Raw genomic sequence first — 25,727 nt, forward strand, 5'->3', positions numbered from 1 at the left:
TTCTATCAGAGTATCTATTCTAAAAGCTAATGTCTGTCTACAACAGAATCAACTGTCTCACAAATCCCTTGGTGTTGGCAAATGAACTCAAGCTAGTCCAGCTCCTCCCAGAGATATTAATACCAGTGTGAACCCATTCAGTCCTGTAGTTTCTCTTGATTAAATAGGTACTTTTGCTGCTTTTCTTATATGAAGGAGATGTTAACAAATTGACCATGAAAAACACGTTTTGAGGGTTAGAGTTAATTAAGCCAACTTCAGTGTTGTCCCAGTTCTTGTGTCTTAATAGATAATTTGAAAAGAGATTTTCATTTTTAATGAGGTTAACTTATAAGCTGCCATTTTATGACTCATTGAGATTATTTAAAGTATCAATCTATTGGAGCCCCCAAAATGGCCATGTGAAGTAGATACCATTATCATACTTTAACAGATGAAGAATCTAAGGGTATATGTCCATAGACACAGAAAATTAACCTGTGGGACTTGAATTCAGATTTTCTGGTTTCATATCATCAACTCTTGATTTTATAATGCCAGGTCCTTGGAGCCTATACACCTAGTGAGTAATAGGGAAATCTCATTGAAATTTGAAATATACCAGCACTGTCTACAACATGGCTAATCCACGCTTAACGACTGAGCCACCCAGGTGCCCCAAATCCATATATGGTTAAGGCAGAATTGATTGCATATTATCTTCATTGACATTTGTAGAAAGTTGTAGTCCATGATGTCAAAATAAGTCATCATTATTTGAGTAGGTTGAATTCATACTAAATTTCATACTGTGTTTCCAGCAAAACAAACAAAAAAAACTTGTGTTTATATACATTTGGAAATTGTAATGGCAAACATTTGGAAGAAAATAATTTTGCCCTAGATATACACATAAGGAAAGTAGAGAACCAGAATACATTGTCACCAATGTTCTGGAGACTGGTCCAGTGATTTTATTCCTGTTATTAAATACTACATGATAGGGGCACCTGGCTGGCTCAAGTCAGTAGAGCATGCAACTCTTGATTTCAGGGTCATGAGTTTGAGCCCCATATTAGGCTTCGAAGTTACTTAAAAAATAAATACAACACGATAATCATGAGATTCATTTCTCTCATGTTCACCATTTATCAAATCCTGGTAGAAAATGCCACTGAAAAACCCTATCACTACTTCCATTTACTCAAATCTAATACCTCTCTACTATGTACCATGTGTTAGGCATTGAGGATGGAGCTGTGAAAATACTGGATGTGGTCTGTGCTCCCATGAAGCTTCTACTGGGAAGAACTAGACTAGCATTCCCTTTAACTCTGTAGGTTCATGGACAAAGCATGCTCCTTTAGGGAGAGATGAGAATTGTGTCTCTGAATTACGGGTATTATGTGGGGAAAAACAGATCTTAACATATCTCCCTTAGCCTCCGCTTACACTATGCCTCCTCGCTGCCTAGGCAGTGTTTTTTGTACCTTGGACTCTACAGCTGATGAGACAGTGAATTTCACACACCCTCTATGTTTTTTGAAAGAATAGGATTTCAGCATCCTTAAAAAAGAGAAGTTTGGTTTTCTGTACGTTTCCTACAACGTTTCTCATGTCCAATTGAAATAGGATCAGAGGGGCTTATGGGTGGCTCAGTTGATTACGCATCTGCCTTTGGCTTGGGTGGTGATATCAGGGTCCTGGGATCAAGGCCCGCATCCCGCATCAGGCACCCTGCTCAGCAGAAAGCCTCTTCCCCCCTCCCTCTGCTGCTTCCCCTGCTTGTGCCCTCCCTCTGTCAAATAAATAAGACTTCTTATTTAAAAAAATAAATAGGATCAGAAATTATCTCACTAGGAAAAGTGATGGTTTTGTGATGTGTAACCACTTTTTATTCATCTTTCAGCTATAGAATTTATCTTGGAGAAAGGTACAGTTTTTACTAATAAGTAATTGATGTATTTTAGTCCTGCAAGTGAGGTAAGAGCTTATGTGCTGTATTTCACAAGGGAGATCTGACAGTGCAACTTTTGTATATAGTGCCTGTGTCAGACTAAAATACTGAAACACTTTAGTTACGCAAAACATTTTCTCAGCGCCATATGCAAAGTACCATGTCCCTAGCAGCTAATGCAGTTGATGAAGGAAATACATATTCTGTACACATATGGTTGGTTAACAAAAAGTAATATATTCAAAAGTGCAACAATAACTGCAACAATACTTGTTTAAAAGTGTATGTAGTAATTTCTCCAGGAGATGGCACTGTTGAGTTGTTTTTTTCTTTTCAAGCCCATAAGACAATAGACCATTCATCTTTGTGTCACCCAAACAAAGAAATACTCCTTTATACCCTCTCTTCTTCCCCTAGCTAATCACATGCTACTGGAACTGACTGTCTTGTGATCTACTCCATAGTTGGCATAGATTAAAAAATAATCTGTATTTTAAAAAAATAATCTGACACATGGTAATTAATGGAAAGGAACAAATTGTACACCAGTTTTCAAGCTTTGTCATTTCAGCAGCTGAGAACTTGGAAGACTGATCTAGTGATTTCATCACTCTGCTCAGATGCCATTCAAAAATATTTTTCACTTCTCAGGTCTTACGGTTGTTCTGGAAAAAAAAATGTAAATTTGTAAAGCTTTTTGTTTGCAAATTACTGTGAGTAGATGGATTTTAATGTAAACATTAGGTTGGGTGCATTGCACCATTTTGCTCTACAATGAATAATATATTCTCATTTGGGTTTACCTCCAGTTTGTAGTTAAAAGTACTTTTTAGTGGTATTATTTGAGCGTAACGTTTGTGCGCTTAGTATCTTTCTATTTGCTGCCTTTTCTACTGAACAACTTCGAGCATTCCGAAGGGATGGAGTCAGTAAAGATTCAAAACTGGTTTTACCTGCGCTGCATGTTCTAAAAGTTAAGTGTGCAGTGTCTGCGATAAAGGGAACCGCATAGGGTTTTGTTTTATTGATTAGAGGCAGGATGCTAATTTAGGGGGCATCATATACTCAAAACCAAACTTGTGCAATGCACTCATGGCAGGGTTAAGACACTTTGGTAAAGACAACATGCACCTACCTATGAAATGATCGTGTCTAAAGTAAGCACTGGGGAATTCTCTTGCCCCTTTCACCCACCCTTGATTTCTAAGCTACTTTGTTAAGTCTAGGGAAACCAATAAGCAATTCTGCCTTTGGCCTAACTCCCTGCAGAAGAGGAAAGCGAGTGAGACCATAGGTGGTGGAGTGGAGGACTCTTCAGGCTTGCATGAGTCACGGATGTTCTGATGTCTATCTGCCTCCGTAGGACCAGCCCACACAGTTCGCATTTACCTTTCTGGCAGCGAGGCGGGCTGCTTCACTGGACAATGGGTGCTCCAGTACGCGAAGGTTAAAAACCTGAAGCACCGGTTCATGACGAAGCCCCCTTTTCCAGCTGAGCAAGCTGAGGGAGTCCCTTAGGAGATTTTCCAGGCGCTGCCGCAACCCAAGGAATTTTAGGGATGTCTGTGGGGGGGAGACGCGCTGGGGGGGGCAATAACCCGGTCCCCAACCTGAGGGTGCCAGAGCGAGCAGCGAGGGTCTGGGCGCCACGGGCAGGGGGTGCTTCGCAGGAGGCGCGGGAAGCTCCTACGCTAACTCTGGAAGCCCGGCCCCGAAGACGCCAGGCGATGGGGGGATGACCTCAGCGGTCTCTGCCACGTTCCAGCCAATCAGTCCCGCATCTTGGCATCCGAATCCAGGACCCCCGAAGTCGGAGGCGACGCGAGCCAATGAGGAGCGGACCGGGGAAGAAGGACAGGCGGCCAGCCTATGGGGGCGGAGAGGCCCGGCTGCGCGTATCCAAGGAGCGCCGGGCTCCGGCTCGGGGGTGTGGCGCGGCGCCGGCGGGGGTGGGCGGGCGAGCCGGGCGGCAGGTGTCGGCGGCGTCGGCATTCGGCGGCGATGGAGCGGCCCCGGGGAGCTGCGGATGGCCTCTCGCGCTGGCCCCACGGCCTCGGCCTCCTCCTCCTCCTCCAGCTGCTGCCGCCGGAGACCTTCGGCCAGGACCGGCTGGACGCGCCGCCGCCGCCCGCTGCGCCGCTGTCGCGCTGGTCCGGCCCCGTCGGGGTGAGCTGGGGGCTGCGCGCGGCCGCGCCCGGGGGCCCGGTTCCCCGCGGCGGCCGTTGGCGCCGCAGCGCGCTCGAGGAGGACCAGGACTGCGGTCGGGTCCGGGACTTCGTCGCCAAGCTGGCCAACAACACGCACCAGGTGAGCGGGCGCCGGGCCCGGGAGCCGCCCGGACTGCGAGGTGCCGCCCCCGGCCCCCCTCCCCCGGCGGCCGCCTGCCCCGCCCGCGCGGCCCGTCCCTCCTCCAGCGTCCGCGCGCCGCGCGGCTCCGCCGGGGAGACCCGAGCCGCTCGCCTGCCCCGCGCCGCCCGCGCCCCCCGGGCCGCGGCCCCGAAACTGCGGCGGGCGGGCGGAGTCCGGCCCGGGAGCGGCCCCCGGGACGCCGCGGCCCGCGCGGCTGTGTTTCGTCACAGGGGAGGCAGCCTTAGACTGTCACGGCATTCTTTTTTTTTTTTTTTAAAGTTGCCAAAATTTCTAGAGCGCCCTTGTTTTGTGTCTGTGTAAATAATCAGGACCCAGTAACGCTGTAACCCACCAGGAGGCTGGAGGACTAATCACCTCTTTAAGTGCTGGAGAAGTTGGGCTGCGCAGAAGCAGAGGTGTGTCCTCGCTGGGTCAGTACTTTCAGGGTGGGTAGGCGGGTGTTCAGAAATCCCACGGCAGTTCTTAGGTTACTGTGTGTATTTTAGTAGGTGAAGGGACAAGCTTGGAGATGGGCTGACAATCTATCTGTGATCTCTCTTCCGCCTTCAATTTGACCTTCTAGCCTGGCATTGGAGTCGGACCAGGTTGTCTTCATCCTGTTTTAAGAAGATTTCCAACAGGAAGCACATTGCCGACATTCTCCTTTGTGCTCAGTCCTAGTCAGAAACTTTAAAAATTGCGATAGTTCTCTCCCTAGGGACAAGCCCCTCAACCTTTGCACACTACTGGCCTGACAAAGCCCATGGTTAAGAAGGTCCAGGCTCCTTGCTGCAGTGCAACGTGGACACCTTTCCTCGAGTCTCCCCGGGAGCTAATGGTTTAATTGTTGCTACCCATATTTGCGCAGAGTAGCCTTCATGTGATACATTCGCCATTACATTCTTTCCTCTTTCAACAAGAGTTGCACAGAGGGCTAGAGATGAGTGGCTGGTTGTACTTGTCCGTGTGTGACCACATTCCCTGTCAGCCAAATCTCAGTCTCCCCTTGAACTGTCTTTCTCCCTTTGCCTGGACTCTACTTGATACCTGTGCTGAATTCTCAGATGTGGGGTCCCTGGGGGCAGTTACTGTCAGGGCACAGGCAGTCAGGGAGAGCCCCACTGAAGGCCACACAGGCGGCAGCTATGTAACTAGTGCTGACCGGTGGAATCAAGTTGGATGCAACCAAGTTGGATGCGGACAGGGTGGAGTGAGTACTGGGAAGACTTCCTGTTTGCCAGGAAAAAATAATGGTGTAGATGGCTGTCTCACAGTGGGGAGTTGAGGAAGGCTTTACAGCACTGATGCTGAACTTAAAACAGGACCCCTTCCTTCCTGGAGTCAGCTGGAGGTAGCATTCTTACCCCATATTTTTGATTCTTCTCTTGCTGGTTGACCTACCTTAGAACCTGCTGCTACTCCTGGGTGTATTCCCTGACTAGTCTGACTTGATACGTCTTTTGTAAACTGTTGATTTCTAAAGCTAGAGGTAGAAAAAAATGGCTCAGGGGTTCCTTAGGCCAGATATACTCAAGAGCAGATCTGAAACCTTGTTCTTCAGAAAGAAGCTTCCCGGGGCGCCTGGGTGGCTCAGTGGGTTAAAGCCTCTTCCTTCCGCTCAGGTCATGATCCCAGGGTCCTGGGGAGCCTGCTTCCTCCCCTCTCTCTCTCTGCCTGCCTCTCTGCCTGCTTGTGATCTCTCTCTGTCAAATAAAAAAAAAAAAAAAAAGAAAGAAAGAAGCTTCCCTCTATCTCATTTTATTTAGCTACTGATTTTTTTTTTGCTTTTTTTCCTCAGTCTTCTTTCAGTGACCTAATTTTAAATAGCTCTTTTTTTACTTGTTAATTGCCCGTAGTCTCTTCTTCAGAGATCCCATCCTGTTTATAACATGTGAATGTGGTGAAAGTGAAGCCGTTAATAATCTTCACCTTAGAAATGGTTGAGTAAAGCAGTTCTTAGAGGTCCTTAACCCAGAATTGTTATGTTGTAGTCTGTTCTGCTTTTCAGTTCTTTATTTTTAGAAATCCTGATAAGTCATCCTGAATGGTATTGAGAGATCTAGTATTTAGGGACCCTTTATAAACAGTGTGAAATGAAAGGATCAGCATGGCCAAACAACTTTTTATCAGGGCTATTGTATACTTTTGTATATAATACTTTTTTTTTGTATCCTTTTGTACAGCTGGGAAAGTGCCACTAAGAGGAGTTTTTCATAAGATGACAGGAGTCAATTCCCAAAGAAAATCAAAAGTTTTTGGTTCTCATTTGTTAAAACTTGCAGTTCATGTTAAGCCATATTGATTCATATAGCCAGTACATGAAAACGCCGCCCAAAATGTCCAAGATGTGCTGGATGCTGGGGGTGCTAAGATACAAAGAAAAGATAGTTCAGACTGGACAATGAAAAGCCTCAGAAGGTTTTAGCAGATCTCCTGGACCATTGGCTTGTTTGGCTTGTGAGAATTTATTGGCGTTTCTTCTTTAAAGAGCAAGGTAAAACTAAAGCATGATAGTGCTTTTATATTCTGGTATTAGTAGATGTGTGCCCTAATGACCTATACCTTGGGCTTCTTCCCTCATGAAATCCAGCAAGTGTGTCTGTGTATTTATAAAAATCCTTTTCTCAGACTCAAAAAATAACCTTTTTGCCTTTAACCCAAAATTGTTTTCATGCCACACTTTGACTCTTTTAAGCACTTGGAGTATGTGTGACACGTATAACCTTTGCACATGAGACAAATTGAGCAAGCACAGACGATTTTATTAATGTTGGTTGCTAAGTTGGATTGCTTCAAAACATTCCTCCTATAAGTACCCCTTTGAGGTTCGGCATGAAAACTGTCTTAAAGAAACAGATGAAATGCTTTGGCCAGAGTTACGGTGGTTGCTGACATAATTTCCTTATTTCTCATTCCTGTGTTCAGACCATTTGATAATTTCCTTAAAACTTTCAAAACTTATGATTAAAAGCCAGAAACTGTTGCTCACTTTCTGTCCTCCCTCTGCTCCTGTCATTAACTACTTCTTTACACAGAACTTCCCAACTGCACCCCAACATCAAAGCATCTGGTTTCTTAAATAAACAGGCCCTGGAGAGAGAGACCGCGTTGTATGGCATGTGGGCTCTGAGAAGAATGTGCGTGTTTGTTTGCTGGTGCTGGCAGGGCTGAGTCCAGGCTGACAGGACTGAATGTGCCTGTTGGAGGTTCAGGGAGCTCCCGCTCCTAGCCCGTTGTGGATCTTTGTCACACCCGGAAATCGGAAGGTCAGTGCCTTTATCTGCCCCAGAACTTTCTAACTGCCTCATTTATTCCAACAGGCAGTCTCTCTCCATACTGTCTTCCCCAGCACTCCCACCCTTACCCTCGAGTTAGTCTTCTCTTGAGCCCTGTTCCACCCGTTTGTTTTACAAAGGTGGAAGCATAGGAATTCCATAGGATTTCCTTCTTGATCCCGGTTGAGCAGAATGAGCAAAATCCCCACGAGGACCCTATTCCCATGCAGTATACTAATCAGACCTTTAACCCTGGTGGCTATAAAGTGACTTCTGCAGTCGGGAATTCAGTTGCACGTTCAGCAGATTTGATGACGTGTATTTGTCTGGGGAAAGGTTAGTCTTCATCTGTGGTTTGGTTGGGGTGAGGGTGGAGAGCTATCCAGGCAGGACAAATGGCTCAGGGGGAATGCAGTGTAACAATTAGGTAAGGTCTCTGCTGACTCAAATATTTGGCTCTGTGCATAGTGATTTTTCATTAGAAATCTGAGTCTCCTGTTTGTGGAAATGATTGGAAGAAGGCTTATGTTCTGGTCAATTTCTAATGGTTATTTTCTTTCTGTAATGATAAAAATAATGGGCTTCCCATCCTGTTGTTTCGATCTGATTTTCCATGTCAGGTTCACAGAGGCTCTTAGCAGCTTCTTCTGCACTCTGCCGATTTCCAATCAGCTCTTGCCAACAAGCATTGGATTCTCAGTGGGTGACTACAGAGCCTGTGCTCCCCAACTTTGTCCTAGTTGGCCTGTTATCCTTGTGTGATCCTCACAGGAAGGGCAGTGCTTAACACTGAGTGGTAATGGTTGGAGCAGGAGTGAGGTCTGCTCCTCTCCCTCCCTTTCTGTGCACCCCTACCCCTTAGGTTCTTTTTTTTTCCTTTTAAGATTTATTTATTTTGGAGAGATAGCATGAGGAGGAGGAGCAGAGGGAGAGCGGGAGAAAGTCCCAAACAGACTCCACGCTGAGTGTGGAGCCCGACTTGGGGCTTGATCCTACAACCCTGAGATCATGACCTGATCTAAAACCAAGAGTTGGATGCCCAACTGACTTTGCCACCCAGGCACCCTTCAAGTTCTGCCCTTACAGAAGTGAGCTGTGTTTTGAGACTGGAGAAATGATGCTTGGATGTTTTATATGATTAGAAGCTAATTTTATGGCAGGCAAAACTATCAAATTTGACGTGTAATTAAAAATACAGCTTTTCTTGCAAAAGGCACTGTGACAGTTGCTCTAAAAATATTATGAAATAGATACTGCATTTATAAATTTCCAAAATTTTTTCAATTACCTTCCTATTTCTTTGTAACTAGTGTTTCTTTGGCACTTTTCTTTTTAAAAATTTGGCGAAAATTTGTTCTTACCATTGTCTAGGTTGCCTCACTGATTTGTGTGTAGGTGGGTTTGAGGAGTAATGGGGCTTGAGGAACATGCTAGTCAATTTCAGGCTGTTCTAGACAGGTTTTTTGTTTTTCTAATAGTGACTATAGTCAAAGTTGGGTTAGTCATATGTGGCTTTGAGTTAGCTGGGTTGAATGAATCTTCATGACAGACCCTTCATACCTACAGAGGTTGTTAAGTGAATGCCAGAAATGTGGAGGTTTTTTCTGTTTTTTGTTTTGTTTTTAAAGATTGAGGCTATTTTCCCCACTCCACCCTGAATCCTAGTCTCAGGAAACCACAGCAAAAACAGAATCTTCCATTCAGAGCCTGTGGTGTTTTGCTGAGAAAGTTTTCTGTGAATGCAGTTTATTTTCTGTTTTACATTTCAGTATCGAGCTCTCAATTGCTCATATACAACAGGAGAAATTTTGGATTAGCTTTAAAATGTCTAAAACAATTCTGATTCATATGGAAGAGGGGGAGGCCAGGGGTTGTGATCACAAATGTTTATTGGTTGATTCCAAATTTAGAAGCAAATTGGGGCTGTTCTGCTTCCTAGTTGAACTTGAACATGGCAGGGATTTCACATCTGGGGGTAATTTGTTACCACCTCCAGAGCTTGCTTCACTGAAATATGAGTGTTCTTTAAGATAGCAGGAGTATTTTTTTTTTTCCATAAAATTATGAAAGACATTTGACTCGTTTACTTTTTGGGTAGTACTTTGTCATCCTTTGTTGCCTGAAAAATCTAATGCAAAGAAAAGCTACTAGCTTGGATAGTCTAAAAGCAAACCCAGAAAACATATAACAATAAATTTGTTTTTTTCCTTTCCTACAGTACTTGGCCAAAACTGGGATTTTTTTTTTTCTCTTGTCCTGGCTGCTTGTGTTTTTAAAAATAGATGGTCAGCTTACCATTAATATACTCAGCCCTGTGCTAGTTAGAAACATAGGAGTGATTAATTGGCTTGATTTTTTTTTTTTTTTCATCAGAAGAGAATGTATGAGGGGTTTTTTGTTTGTTTTTTTTCCCTCTCGGGCTTGAATACTATCTCTCTCATATTTGCTTTTGTTAAGAGTTTTGTTTTTTTCTTCCTGTATGTTCTAAGAAACAAAGTACTGATGTACTTTAGCCAGTTTACAAGTCTGGTTCAACAGCAAGTTCATCACCCTGAAGGACTAAGAGAATTGAACTGGGAAGGAAAATTTTGATGAACTTTATACTTCCCAGACAAGATAGTTCGAAACAGACGTCTATCTGGTACCTACTCTTTGTCAAAGGGATTCAGATGTTGTATGCACAATTCAAAAGAGAGCTCTCAATTTCCAGATTTGAGTCCTGGCTCTACTGCTTTATAGCTGTGTGATCATGGACAGTCACTTCACTCCTCTGGCCTTTATTATAGTTTTTTAAACTACAGAAGCAGCTTTAGGATCATTTGGAAGGGGAAATAAAAAGTTTTATCAAAATGTTTTGTGTCAATGTCATTCATTTAAGCACTTAGTAAGCTACATATAGTGGAGTCCAGGCCTTTGGACATCCAAGGCAAACGTTAGAGATACCCACATTGGTGCTGCTTTAAGGATTAAGTGTTCAAAGGTGTCTTGATGAAAGTTTGGAAGAATTTTTAAAGAAGGCATGCCGACCACAGTGCAGTGGTTTGGGAAGGCCTCCTGGATGAAGAGAGAATCAAGGTATGCAGGTAATTCTTAAGGAGATCTGTAAAGGCATGATGGTAGGGAAATCCAGGACATGCTCAGGGAATGGTCAATGGAAAGTTTTCTGTGGGGTAGAAGTAGCTGATGAGGAGTATGTCTAAGGTTTCCAGAAAAACACATAGAGAAGTCAAAAAGGGTAGGTCTTAGTTGGGAGCGGGAAGAGGAAAGAGAGGGGAAGGCTGGGCAGGGGTGCTTTGGGACTTCATGGGGAATGTCTTTTAACAGGTAGTGTTAGACATGAGGCTAAAGATGGAGAAACCAGAGGTGGAAATGGGGATCCAAGAAGAGCTGACCATTTAGAGGTTGACCATTGCTGTGGTATTGAAGAATACATCCAACAGGAGAGCAGAATAGAGAGCAGGGCAGACCACCTTTTATACTTAAAGTGCTAAAGGTTCTAAGGAGCACTCTTAGACTCCTGGACCTTATTGGAGGAGAAGGTGAGCCAAGACATGAGACACCCAGGAGCTATAATATGGTGAAGCCAATGAACAGATTTCTCTTTCCTTAATATTTGTGAACAGGATGAGGTTGAATTCTTGCTGATAATGTGCTTAACAGTTTGAATCATAGATTGTTAGGCTCATTAGCTGGTCAAATCTCTTACTTTTACTGATGAGTCTAAATGACTTTGTATGTGGGCCAAGAACTGAGAGTAGAACACGGATGTCCCAATGTGGTGCAGTGTTTCGAAGTGTAGATAGAGATGTGTGTGTGTGTGTGTGTGTGTGTGTGTGTGTGTGTGTGTGTGTGTGTTTTAAGATTTTTATTTATTTGAGAAAGAGGGTGAGAGCACAAGTAGGGGGGAGCAGCAGAGGGAGAGGGAGAAGCAGACTCTCTGCTGAGCAGAGATCCCGGGGTAGGGCTGGATCCAAGGACTCCAGGATCATGACCTGAGCCGAAGGCAGATGCTTAACTGACTGAGCCATCTAGGCACCCCTCATAGAGATATTTTAAGTCAATGCATTTGCTATAGGGATAAGGCAAGGTTATAGACCCCAACTGTAAGTCCTACAGTTGTGAATTCTCTGCTCTCTTCCATCATTGAACCCTCAGCAGAGCTCAGTTAGCCTTTTTTAGCCTCAGTTTCCCATATAAAATGGAGCATTATCAGAGGCTTTGAAGAGAAAATGTTCTGAAAACCTTGGAGTACCGTATGTGGGATTTATGTCATTTCTTAACAAGCCTGTTGATCTGGCTACTGACTCCGGTTGTCAGCCAAATGATCCTGATAAATACCAACTCCAGAGGAACACGTGCAAAAAAGGAGATACGGGAGATGAAGTGGTTTTATCACTTGGCAGGGTTGGGTGACAGGCTTGGGTGGGGGTGGCAAGAAGGAGGGTGAGTCAAGATTGGCAGAAATGTGAGAAGCGTATGTGTTCTTTTTTTAACCTTCATGATTACATCAAAATTTTAACTTGTTAATATGATTGGCAGTTCTTTGAGGCAGTGGTTAGGAGGGAACATAATCTCAGGTCAGACCTGGCTAAATTCAAACTTCAGTGGTGACCATGGACAGATTAATTTCAATGGGTCTTGGTCTTTTCATCTATAAAATGGAGGTCCTAAGATCTATGTCTTAGGGTCATTGTGAAGATTAAATGAGATGTGGGATTTAGTGTGTGTTCATCCTTTAGTAAATCTTACAATGATGATTTCCACAAAGCTTCTGATGCGTTACCGGTTAGATGCCCAAATATTTGTGTATGCACTTGAAATTGTTTTTTATAGCTGTAATATTCCTAGAGAATCATCATGAGCAGTCATAGAGGTCTGGATTAAGAAATGTGTACTACTTATGTCCTTGGACTTGGGATTTTAAGAACAAGGATATAAGGTGAGAGGGAGATTATCTAACCCAGGTGTCTTTCCGGAAGCTATGAGAGTTGATGGAGAAATAATAATCCCACCATGATCAGATACCCCGTCATTTGGTTCTGGTAGTTTCAAGTAGATAAAGTTTACTTATGGTTTTAAAGAATTTACAGTCATAAAAAATAAGACTACTTACCGTTTAATCACTATTTCTGAAGCTTCAGTAAGCTTTAGTTTATCGGAGTCAGTGCCTGTGATTTTAAGTTGACAGCTCTGCACCCACACCTTGCCGGCTTCACCCTCATTTGTTAATGGAGCCGCCACTGTGAGCCCTACACGGCGCCAGTGTCTGGGAGGTTTGAAGAAGTAGTAACAAGATGTGATGGCTGCTTCTGAGGAACTTTGCTTGGAAGCGCGGCAGACCAGGATGCTAGTGCAGTTATTTTTCCTTCTGTGCATGTCTCTTTAGGCTAACATTTCACCACTTCCCGCCCCATGCCTACCCTCTGTTCCAGTTATGTGACCTTTCCACCAGGCCCTTGAGCTCGTCATGTGCTCTGTGCTTCTCCATCCTTGTTCACATGGCTTTCCTCCTGTCTGAATGCCGTTCTAGCTTCAGTGGCTTTCTTCTTTTCTCTCCTCCAACACTCAACGATGCTGTGTAAGAGCTAGCATTTAACTATAGTATTCTGTCCCATGTTTACTTTCATTTCTTCAATTTTCTACAGTTGCTGATTATACAATGCTAGATATTGGCCATTGTATTGGATCCTAAGCTGATGGTAGAACAGAGCAGACAAGACCCCTGTTTTTATGAGCCAGTGGGAAACATGAACGTTAAACAAATATGTAGTTATAAATATGATTAGTACCCAGAAGAACAAAAGTAACAACAGGGGGGTAATTGGCAGATGTCCTTTTAATCTGGGGGCATTAGGAAGGACTCACTGAGAAATTATTTAAACTAAGACTTGAAGATGAATAGAATTTAATCAGTAGGAGTATCACAGAACCATGTGTTCAAAGGCTTGGGGCTGGAGGGAGCTTGGTGTGCCCAAGGACCTGGAAGCAGGTGGGTATGGTGGCAGCAGAGGCAGTGGGGGCTTCGTCCCCACCCCCAGTGGCTCAGTGGCTGGCAATGGGGACCTATCCCTTATCACTTTTTGAAGTGGGACTAAGATATAAAAAGTAAACGCTGTTTTGGAATTTAGCTCATTTATTGGTCATAATGAGAATTGAGTTATCCCAAGAAAGTGAATTTTTCAAAAACTAAGCCCACCCTTTTAAGTGCCAAAGGTTTTTTGTTTTTGTTTAATGAGAATCTTTCTAAAATATTTCTCTGCCTTCTTAGTCAATACTGTGACCCTGCATCATTTAGAAGAGATTAAACTATGCTCTGCCACCACTCACATTATTTTAATGTGGTGTGGCATTCATGCCCTCAAGGGCTGTTGAGGTATGTGGGGCTGTTTTCTCCCCTTTCTTCAAACAGCCCATTGTCTGGATGTTGAACCTTACTTTTTGATTCTGCTGAAATGATAGTCCCTTTGCAATATCCTCTTCTTTTTGCTGCTGACCCTATCTTGAGACGCACTATCCCCTAAATTTTAGCTGCTGCTTCTGTGAACCAGGAAAATGGATTACTAATTGTAGACAATTCTGACAAGTTTGGCAAGTTGATACAGAGGGATGGTCTGCAAGTTTATCTCTGAGGTCAGATGCATAGATTTCTACCACGTGAATACTGCCATCAGAGGTCTCACTTGCTTCCTTCCAATGAGAGTTCAGGTCATTGGGGTTTCTATGTAAAGCAGGGTGCTGGGCCCTCCCCCTTTCAGCACTAAGGGATTGCAGAGCCAGCCAGCAGCTGAGTTGGTTTTTGTTTGTTTGTTTAAACAAAGAGCTGTGGAAAAGCAAACAGAGTGGTTTAATTATTGATGAGTCCTAGAATTTTAAAGCTTATAAGGACTAGAGGTGTTGGCATTCCAGCCCCCCTCACCTTGGTGGTGAAGTTAGGTTGCACTGCTGAAGTTCACACAGCTTTTTGGCAGAGCTGGAAAGAAAATTCAGATTGACTGTTAGCCCAGTGCTCTTCTCTGTACCGTCCTGCCTTGCAGAAAACTCTGAATAATTGAGTAGGTATGAAAACTTGTGTAATGTTTTGTGTTTAGCGTTTTCATTTCTAAGAATAGTCTCCCTGAGAACTGGAACATTTGTGATCTTATTTTTAGCTCGTGTTTTATGATCCCAGCAGTGCCTTATTTAACAGAACTGAATTCTGTGAAGATTTTCTTCCTGCCCGCAGGAGCGTCACCCAGGCTGTGTCCCAGACCTTTTCTGCACAGCGCTGTGTCCTGGCTGTCCCTGTGTTCCCTAGCTGGGTTTTGGAAGCCTGAATCTTAAATTCCCAGCTTCTATGGGCCCACCAGGGCCTCACCTTTGTATGTTATTTCATTTGATTCTTATTATTCCAGTGAGCGAAGGAGCATAATTCAGTTTTATTTCTGAGGAAGTGGATTCCCAAGAGAGAAAATAATTTGAGCCTGTTTTTCCAACCAGCGAGTTACTGGACTGGGCTTTCACACCCGCTTTTATAGTTGTATTTTTCACTGTGACAGGCTGTCGTCTCTAGATTAAAGGTCTAGCATGGTTAGCCTTCATTTTTAGACTTCTGTAGGAAGTGTGTTTGTATAAATGCTCCATGAGCACTGAACTCGGACTCTCACTGCTTTTTCCCCAGGGCTCCAAATAGGGCATGGTGCATGGTAGACACACAGAGGTACTTGTCCAAAGAAGGAATGTGTGTGAAGGATACCGTCATGGGATTCATTCCCTTTGTTTACCTGCCAGAGAAGTGGTTCCTGATGGCAGGATGGTCAGGTCATCTGCGAATGGCTTTTCACCTGGGGCCAACCCTGTAAACCTGACCCACGTTTGATTCTTTCAGTAGTTTACTTTCGATCAGATGTGTAACTAAGACAGGCAGAAGTTTCTCATTACCAGGTTTTCTTTCCAAGCTACAGTGAGTCTCACAACCAACTGTAAGTTCTCTGAGCTATAGCAACAGTAATTTAATTAGGCTCCTGGTTTAATTAGATGTGAAGACAAAGTTATCCCCATGAAGCATGTTGTGTTTTGTGGCCTTTCTCTTTTTCCAGATGGAGCTAGCAATTGGCCACGGGTCCCCAGAAATGGACATCGGTGTTCATTCATGGTCTCTTAAATGTGTGGACCTCACACTTTAAAATGGTAGGCAGTGAATGCATGGATAAATCTTACCATCAGCTGTCAAGGTGGATGTATTTCAGAGAAGGTAGTACAAGCTGTCCCCTGTTCCCAAACATAATGAGTCCCTGAAAACCAATTTGGTTATAAATGCCAGCCAAAGATTTCCTGCTGCCCAGAGCTTCCCTACTGGGGGCAGCAAATGGCTGTCAGTGCCATCTGGGATATTAGAAATCACTGTTCAACAGGTGATGTACGGAAGACTGAGTGTATTGGTGAATAATGACGTTGGGGTGTGGTATTAGGAGGTCTGCCTTAAATCGAGACCACCGACATTAGTGTGGCTTCGAGGCACGGGCTTTCTAACCTGTCCTGTAAGCTTCTGTTGCATCTGTTAGCCAGTATAATAGAAGTATAATAGAAGAAACTGACATCATCTGTGTATAATTTTATACCACTCTTTTATATATCCTTTTTTCAAAATAAAAATAACTTCTATAGTTTTATTTTTAAACATGATTCCTGCTAGTGGAGGTGGGGTGGGGAGTAACTCAGTCAGTCCAGAAAAACTATAAAGAAGGAAAAGTATCCCCATGAATTCTACCATTTAGAGACAGTTGCTATTGATTTTTTGAAGGACCTTCCTCCAGGTAACTTTTAACCATAAGGACCCACACAGGATTTTACACACTATTCTGTGACTTGCTTTTTAGGCAGCGCGTTGGAAATGTCCTCCAGTGTCAGATGCTGGAACATCTCCAGCAGCACCCAGTCTGTTTTGTTGCCTGTTGTGGCATATGTAACAAAGCTTTAATCCTTCACCTAGAATATACAGAGAGAGTGATATCTTACGGTGTTGTTACATGGATGAAATGAGGATGTGTTAAGCTGCTTTCACGCAGTAGATGGCCTAAAGGGAGTGCTCAGTAGCTGCTAGCCTCATCCAGGTACGAACATTCTTTGTCAAGATGTATAATTATCCCACTGTGATTAATTCCTAAGGGTGGGATTGCTGCGTCATATGATGTGGACATTTTCAGTTCTGATTCACATCACTGTTGAGACGCTCCCACCTACAGTGCACACAGGTGCCCGGGCTCCGTGTCCTTACTGGATACGTGCTGTCAGGCTTTTCTGGAAGTTGGAAATGTCATTACATTATTTGTCTGTGATTTTCTTGGGATTACTAGTGAAATTGAATAGCCTTTCCCATGTTATTAGTCATTTCCTTATCCTTTGTGAATTGCTTGTGTCTTTTGCCTATTTGGAGGTCTTTGTCCTTTTCTTACTGACTTGACAACTCTTTTTTATAGTGACCCTTTGTCTTGTTGCAAATAATTTTCCCATTTTTTTCAACTCGCTATTTGGTGTTTTGCCACTAAATTTTTTTTTTTTTTTATGTAGTCCAAGTAATTCCTGTAGTATGTTATGGGTTCCAGTTTTTGCATCATTTTTTGAGATGGTCTTCTCGTTTTAAAATTATAAAAATAGTCACTCATACTTCTAGGATTTTCAAGATTTGACTTTCTATATTTAAATCTTTGCTGTGTATGGAATTTATTTGTGAGTGGGGGTAAGAAAGTTTTAGGGATCCAGCTTATTTTTTCCATATAGATAGTTTTTCTAACACTTCAATCCCTAACTTGAAATGCTAGTTTGATCATACACTCTAAAAGAAGCCTTGCCCAGTCTTGGACTTTGTTTTGTTCCATTGATCTGTCTTGTCTATTCTTGTGCCAGTAACTGTGCTAGGAGATTAATAAATCTCTCTCTAGAAGTGACAAGTTTCGTGCTCATCTGCTCCTGATTGAATCAAGCTGACATTTTTATATAGCTAGTCTTAAACTGCTTGGTTTCTGAACTTCCTACCATAGAGTATGTTTAAGTAATCGGAATTACTGTATCTACTCCGTGGGCCTTTTGGGTACTGGCTTTTGGATTGATCTTCACATAAATAGTATACTTACATGGTTTTCCTTGATTTTGGCCTGCTTCTGCATTGTACATTTGGTTGACTGCTTAGCAATATGAATTGGCCAGATCATGTTCTCTTTGTGCTAAATAATCTACCTCTTAGGCATACTACACTGGAGCAACACTGCTATTGTTTTCCAGAAATAAAATGTGCTTCAGCTCTCCCCACCTTCTCCATTTCAACTGTCGTCTATACAGCTAGCACAGAACATCGCTTTTGCAACACTGCTTGAGGTAGGCATCCCCTATACCTTCTGTTGCCTGGACTCCTCAACTCCTACATAGCTACGTGTTTTTATATGTTCGGTGTTTTAGTATTGTAGGCTATTCATTGGTAATATCGTGCTGAAGGTCTGGGGTTTTCTCCTTTTAAAAGGGATTATTCTGCCTTTCAGTTCTTTCTAGCCACATAGCCTTGTCCTCTGCTCATATTTCTTTTATTCATCTTACTTTGCCTTGATTAGAACAATTGAACCATATCTTACTGGTTGATTATGTTCAGCTGTATATACCATTGGAAACCATGCCTATTTGCATAAGTGATCCTGTGGCCTCATCTCCTTTTTCTGTGGGCATTCAAGCAGAAGTACTTTTCTTCTTGAACACATTTCCTTTACTGTATTTTTATTTTCCTTCTATTCCTACCACAACTTGTCTATCCTGATCTTAAAATATTTAGTCATTTGAACAAGTGCTTAATAGCGTCTACTGTATACTCAGCACTTGACTGGTGGGTGACATTAGTATGTTATTTGTGTTATCCTTTGACATTTTTCAGAAGGGTTGCATGTATTTTCATGTTTGTTTTACCTGCACAACAACCTCCTCCCACCACCTTGCTGTTGCTTGTGGCTACTCCCACCTCTGGAAGCCCTGCTTAAATCTCAGTACTCAGACCCCTGTTTCTTCGTACTCAGATGTGTGCATTTCTCTTCTGTATGGTCTGCCCCACCGCCAGTGTCTCCAAACAATACGATGCATGTGGGACGCCCTTACCAGTTTGGGCCTTATGGAGTTGATGGTAATTGTAGTGGGAAGGAGAGGAGTAAGGTCACTGGTATGTGTATGAGCACCCCGGAACACGTCCTAGTGTTAACAGTGTTCCAGCTGGCAGAAAGGGCCTAAGGAGAATCCTTGTTCAGCCATTATTTACTATGGTGGTAACCACGCTAGAAGGAGGATTACACACAGATTGATAACACTAATAGCAGGGGGTTGCGAATAGACTTGTAAGGAGATATTCACGGAGCACTGAGTACATATAAGACCTTGTGCTAGGCCTGATGGGTGACACCACATCACAGTGTCTGCCGTCGAAGAACACCCAGTGTAATCTGAGAGGTAGCCAGCTGTGTAAATAGTTAGAGTACCAGCAACATCCATACGTGTTGTGAGAGTAATACCTAGGAGGAGATCACGTGAGCTGTGATCATGAGGAACCGGAATGGTTGGTTTTACACGGAAAGTCGGGATTTCGGTTGCCTTCCAGATCTTTTGCACTGGTGTAGTCCCTCCCTTGAGGCTGTCAGAAAGGAACATCCACCATATATAATAGTGAGGGGCAATGAACAAGTTCAGAAGAACCAGAACCTTTCTTTTCTAAAGCATGCATTTAAAAACTATTTTCACTGGGTATAGAATTTTATCTTTACAGTTTTCCCCCCAGTTCTTTAAAGATCCTGATCCACTCACTAGTTTGCACTATGAATAAGGAGAAGTCTCCAGTGATTCTTTGTTCTTCTGTATGTGATGTCATTTTTTTCTTCTGGGTGCTTTTAAGGTTTTTATCTCTGGTTTTAAACATTTTGAATATGATGTGCTTTGGTGTAGTTTTCATTGTGCTCCTTAAGCTTGGGATTTGTGAGTTTCTTGGCTCTCTGCGTTTATACTTTTAATTAAATCTGGGAAACTTTGGGCTCGTATTTCTTTCCTTTTTTTTTTTTTTCCTCTTTCTGTTCCCACCCCGCCCCCCAATTTTCTAGAGACTCCTATTACATATATATTAGGTAACTTGAAGCTCTATAGCTCAGTGATGCTCTGTTCATTTTTCCTGTCTTTTTTCACTGTGTCTCACTTGGATAGTTTCTATAGGTATAGCTTCGAGTCTATTAAAATGTCCCTTTCTGCAGTGCCTCCTCTCCTGTTAATGCTGTCCCATGTAATTTTCATCCCAGGCTTTGTAATTCCCATCTCTAGAAGTCCAGTTTGAGTCTGTTTCATATCTTCTGTGCCTTTATTTAGCATGCCCGGTCTACTCTCTAATTTTTTAAACCTGTGGAGTATAATTACAGCTGTCTTCATGTCCTTGTCTATTAGTTCTATTATCTGTGTTATTTCTGGGTCAGTTTGATTGATTTTTCTTCTCATTATGGTTCCTGTTTTCTTCTTTGCATGCCTGGTTTTTTTGATTGAACGTTGGACATTGTGAATTTTATCTTCTCGAGTGCTATATATTTTTATATTCCTATAAGTATCTTGAACTTTGGTCTGGGGCATAGTTAGGTTCCTTGGCAGTGAATTGGTCCTTTCTGTTCTTGTTTGGGTTCTTCTTTTTCTCTTCCTTTCTCTTTCTTTCTTTCTTCTTTTCTTTCTTTCTTTCTAAGCTTTTTAAGGCAAGTCCAGAATAGCATTTAGATGAGGGTTAATTTTTCTTTCCATATGACCTTTTCTTTCCACCTGAGGTTTGGTCTGTTGTTAGATCTGATTTCATTTTTCTCTTTTACTTTCAGTAGTATAAGAATGTTAAAGACTGGAGTATAAAAAGTTAGTTGCATTTGTCATAGACAGATGGATTTTTTCAGCCATTATTTGCTGAAATGGTGGTAACCATGCTAGAAGGAGGATTACACACAGATTGATAATGCTGATATCAGGGGGTGCAAATAGACTTGCACGGAGATATTCGCAGAGCCCTGACTACATATGAGACCTTGTGCTAGGCCTGATGGGTGACACCACATCACAGTGCCTGCTGTCAAAGAACACCCAGTGTAATCTGAGTTATTGGGAAGGGAAGGGAGGAAGAGTTAAAGGTAGCGGAAGACCCCACCCCAATTGTAGTTAATAAATCTGGCCTACATTTCCAGAGGCACTCTTTGGATGATAATGAGGGCAGCTATCCTTTGAGTTGTTCAGGTGAAGCTGGGTGTCGCTAGTGATATCTAATGACCCTCCTCCTTCTGTGACTGGGTGACAGGAAAATGTGAGTAATGCCAGTGTGCGCTGACTGGGTGCGGTGTATAGAGCTTTGTCTGAACAGTGAAAGTTGCAGATCCTGATTGGCTCAAGACTAACTACATTGTGGCCTGATCAAGATTGCCAGGACTCCTGTGATGGAATTTGTCTTTTATCCTAGTCAGTTGTGATGACCAGAGCCTTCCTTGGAAAGATAGTCTGTGTTTAAACGACTGTGAGCCCATGTAGTCTCTCTGGTGCCTGTGGTAGCTCTGGGTATTCCTACTCCTCAAGGAGCTCATTGATGTAATTTCAGACACTGTATCCTCACTCAAGAGAACAGGCCGTCTTGCTCTGCGTGGAGTATCTTACAAGACCCGTTGCTGTGTCCGTTTTTAAGCTGCTGGTTCCAGATGTCTCTAGCAGCCCTACTTTTTCTCAGATGCTTAGCCAGTTTACATGTATGAATGGCCTTTCTGTCCTGCAGAGGCTGTGAGAAGCTCTGCCTGAATGTTTGAGAGTTAACCGGCATTTAGCAAGCAAGCCTTCCATGAGGCACTGATGGTACTGTTTTCAGAGATCGTGCAAGAGCTTCTGCTGATCTCAAAGGTACTCACTGTCCAGGGGGCAAATAGCGTACGTGAATTCAGAAACCTGTTCAGGAGGACCATGAACAAAAATGAGAAGATGAGCAGAACAGTTAGTGTTTTGAGTTGTATTTCTTCAGACTTCTCTGTTGGGGTAGTGGTTTGAGTGACCAAGTGGCTGGCATCCCACCATTTATAGACATGTTCTATTTTGAGACTGAGTTTGTGGTTTGGGAAGGATGTATAATCATTTTCAACAGACGCTTATTGAGGGCGTTAAGTGTCATGTCAGGCCCAGGGAATACCAAGAAGTGTAGTTACAGCCTCTGCTTCTAAGGAACCGTTCATCCTCGGAAAGTCAGGGCGCGCTTAACGTTAAAGAACTTAGTAAGATATAAGAAGTCTTTGTAAGTGAAAAGCATAATTGTCAACATTTAGCAGAAGTATATACTAAACTGTTAACTGCTCAGGGGAGTGGGGCTTGAAGTACTGGGGCACAAGGTGGGGAAGAGGAAAGCTCTTCACTTTTTATTATGCATTTGACCTGTGGACAACATGAGTTTGAAGGGCATGGATCCACTTACATGTGGTTTGTTGGTGTTTGATAAATACAGTGCAGTTCTGTAAATTATTCTCTCTTCTTTATGATTTTCTTTATAACATTTTATTTTCTCTAGCTTTCTTGCAAGAATACAGCATATAGTAGATATAACGTAAAAAAATATGTGTTAATCTTCTATTGGAGATATTGGTAAGGTTTCCAGTCAGCAGTAGCCTATTAGTAAAGTGTTGAGGGACTCAAAAATTATATATGGCTCTTGACCATGCTGGGGGTCGGCACCCCCTTCTCCCACATTGCTCAAGGATCGACCATATACGTTTGTGCGTGGTTGGAAATTTTTTACCAAGTGCCAGTGTATTGCCTTTTTGGAATTCTTTATCAGTTAAAGAAATGATGGGAGGGTGGGTGGGGTACCTGGGTGGTGGGCAGTAAGGAGGGCATGTGATATGATGAGCACTGGGTGTTATAAGCAACTAATGAATCATTGAGCACTACACCAAAATCTAATGATGTACTGTATGTTAGATAATTGAATTTAAATTAAAAAAATAAAAATAATAAAATAAAATAAAAATTTTAATTTAATTTAATTTTAAAAGTGATACACTAGAAAATTATACCCATAATGTTAGCCTTGAATATCTGTGTGATAGGATTATAAATAATTTATATTTTCTTTATTATACCTCCCTATTATTGCCCACATTTTCTATAATGGATATGTATTATTTTATAAATAGAGAAAGTATTTGAAAACCAAAACCCTAAAGGATCCATGATGATTATTATAACTACATTCCAACATGCTTCTGGTATCTTGATTATAATATACCAGCTTTCCTTTTCTTTTTGCTAACTTTTTTTTTTAAGATTTTATTTATTTATTTGACAGAGAGAGAGTAGGCAGAGAGGCAGGCAGAGAGAGAAGGAAGCAGGCTCCCCGCTGAGCAGAGAGCCCGAAGCGGGGCTCGATCCCAGGACCCTGGGATCATGACCTGAGCTGAAGGCAGAGGCTTTAACCCACTGAGCCACCCAGGAGCCCCTCTTTTTCCTAACTCTTACCACAACTGCCAAGACTTCTTCTATCTTAATTCATCATCATCACTACTATTTATTTATTTACTCATTTTTAAAGATTTATTTTATTTATTATTTTAGAGAGAGAGCAGGAGGAGGGGCAGAGGGAGAGAGAGAGAATCTCAAGCGGACTCCACACTGAGCACAGAACCTGACACAAGGGGTCGATCTCACAGTCCTGAGTTCATGACTTGAGCCGAACTCAAGAGTCACACACTTAATGGACTGAGCCCACTCAGGTGTCCCCATCTTCACTATTTAAAGGTGAAACAGGACATTGGCTCTTGCTTCTGTCCCTTGTCATTTTGAGTGAGTGAGTTAGTCTTGGAGCAAAAGGAATCCATCTATTAACTACTCAACTATACTGTGAAGGCTGCCTAGAAGAATTCAAATTATGCCGATTGGGTTACAATTATATCTGTCAATGTGGGCTGTGATCTCTTGGTTTAAAGCATCCTAAGAATACTTTTCTATATCTTTATATTTAGTCCCGTTGGAGAAAGCAATTCGATTATTCCATCTCCCCATCTGGTGCAGTAAGAAAACTCATCTGCTTGGCTTACTTTATATGAGAGAGAATTAAAATGTCCAAGTTAAAAAAAAATGTCCAAGTTATTTGTAATTTGGGTTAAGTAGTTCAATCCCAGCTTTCCTACATTTTTCTGGGAATTCATACTCCCTTATGATTATCAACTTAATTACTTTGGAAATAATAGTGTTCTGAATTATTTAAGGAAGCCAGGGATCGAAAGACAGATGTCATTTCTAAATGAATTTTTTTTTTTCCCTTATAGCATGTGTTTGATGATCTCAGTGTCTCAGTATCCTTGTCCTGGGTTGGCGATGGCACTGGGGTAAGTAGTATTTTGAATCTGTTAACTCAGTGTAGCAAGAAGAAGACGGGGATTTTAGGGGTTTAAACACTGAATGTTGTTACTTTTTGAAATGGTCTCCAACCTCCGTTGCAGGCATGTTTGCAGTACAGATTTTCAGGAAGCTGTGATGGGTTTGGTTTTGCTTTAGAACTGGGAACATCTAGTGACTGCCTTCCACAGTAGGAAGACAGACACCTTTTTAGTTTTTGATGGCTGCTTGGCATCAAGATGAGCAAGAAGAAGAAAGAGGAAGGAGAGTGCCATGTGCTCGGACGGCAGCCTCATAATACTTGGGAAAACCCCTGTGTAGCAGCAGAAAACTGCATGTTGCACATCTTGGCATTTTTCCTCCAAACTGTATTGTTCTGTGTCCTTTCCCACAGTTAGTGTTGAAGGACTGTGGCGCCCATGGGCTCGCGGTTGTTCATCTCCTTCTGTTGCCTCTTCCCCTACCACGGAGGAGCCCTGCCAGGACTGGCGTCATGGAAGCAGAGTCCTGCAGCTCCTCATCCCTCTGTATCCCCATATAGACAGTCCCCCAGCAGGAAGCTGTGCTGAGGGTGGCTGTAGGTCTTGAGTCAGGGTGTGGCATTGCCCGGCTCTGTGTCCTTCTGTCTGAACAAGGGCAGGGGCCACAGCTCATACCCTCTGGTATTCTGGTAATATGTATATCATAGCACTGAGGCCCGTGACAGTGGCATCAGGAATCAAAAGAAATAGAATTTTGATGTTGAAAAGCAAGTTATACATTTCTTATTTTAATTAATTTAATTAATTTTTAACCATGTCTCGGTTTCTTCTAAAATTTGAGTAGTGCACCAATTTCTGTGATTTAACCACTTATCTAAGATGGCTGGTATCTCTAAGGTTTCTTGTTATGTGGCTATTTGAGACTCCATAGCCTCTTGTACTAATCTACTATCAGAGTCTTTTCCTCATGAATATTTCTTTCTAGAAAAATACTTATTTGAAAAATTAATTTCACAGAGAACTAACAGCAAGGAGATTAAGAAATGGACAAATATATATATGATATAGTGACCTCTCTAAGAACACCCTTACTATTCTAGCCTCTGTGAGCAGAAAGAGAGATGATCTTTGCCTGAGAATATCTTCCAATAATAGAGATTCTCTGCCTCACTACTTGAAGTGTATGTGATGGGACCATTTGAACAAAATGAGTTGAGATCTTGAGTCATTGTGAGCCCTAGGAACGTGGTCCTTCTGGGTTTTCTGATATTACAGTATAGGCTACCGTAGGGCAGGACTCCTGGCAATCTATTACTTGTTGATTTAACCCCATCACAAGCAAGCATGTAATTGGATGATCTTTCTTATTGACTGCATGCTTTTGTCTCTTCCCAGATCATTCTGGTCTTGACTACCTTCCATGTACCACTGGTAATTATGACTTTTGGACAGTCCAAGCTATATCGAAGGTGAGATGCATAACGTGTGGCTGGGGCATTGGCTGAGTAACACATTGTGAATGTAAGTTCCTTACGATATAGACACGATGGAGTTTAAAAGTTGATTTAAAGGATTGTCTAGCTATCTTAAGTTTTCATCAGACTGTCACACTCCACATACTGCATATCTGCTTAGCAACCTGACCAAGTATGAAAAGGGATCTAGTTCCAAGGAGTTTAGGCAGGCTCACCTCACTGAGTGGCAAAACAATAAAGGAAGACAAAGGAAGAGTTCATAGCAGCCTGTATCTCTTCATTTAAATGGGTATTTATTTGTGAGAAGGTAGCATAGAGTTTAACCATCTTT

At 42.6% G+C, this 25,727-nt stretch overlaps 1 protein-coding gene across 3 annotated transcripts in view; it reads left to right on the top strand.

Annotated features, from left to right (window-relative positions):
* The first annotated feature begins 3,890 nt into the window (after window positions 1-3,890).
* SORT1 (sortilin 1) overlaps window positions 3,891-25,727 on the top strand; it is a 62,053-nt gene continuing 40,216 nt past the window's right edge. Inside the window, exons 1-3 of one of the 3 annotated variants that reach the window (XM_032881545.1) lie at window positions 3,891-4,243; window positions 23,871-23,930; window positions 25,317-25,390. In XM_032881545.1, the coding sequence (XP_032737436.1) occupies window positions 3,938-4,243; window positions 23,871-23,930; window positions 25,317-25,390 (440 nt within the window). In that variant the 5' untranslated portion in view covers window positions 3,891-3,937. Of the gene's footprint in view, window positions 4,244-4,590; window positions 4,702-23,870; window positions 23,931-25,316; window positions 25,391-25,727 lie in introns of those variants that run through there. The other 2 variants (XM_032881544.1, XM_032881546.1) reach the window with 2 other exon arrangements.

This window comes from Lontra canadensis, unplaced genomic scaffold, assembly GCF_010015895.1.
Source record: "Lontra canadensis isolate GAN:19392208 unplaced genomic scaffold, GSC_riverotter_1.0 scaffold75, whole genome shotgun sequence".
Taxonomy (NCBI): domain Eukaryota; kingdom Metazoa; phylum Chordata; class Mammalia; order Carnivora; family Mustelidae; genus Lontra; species Lontra canadensis.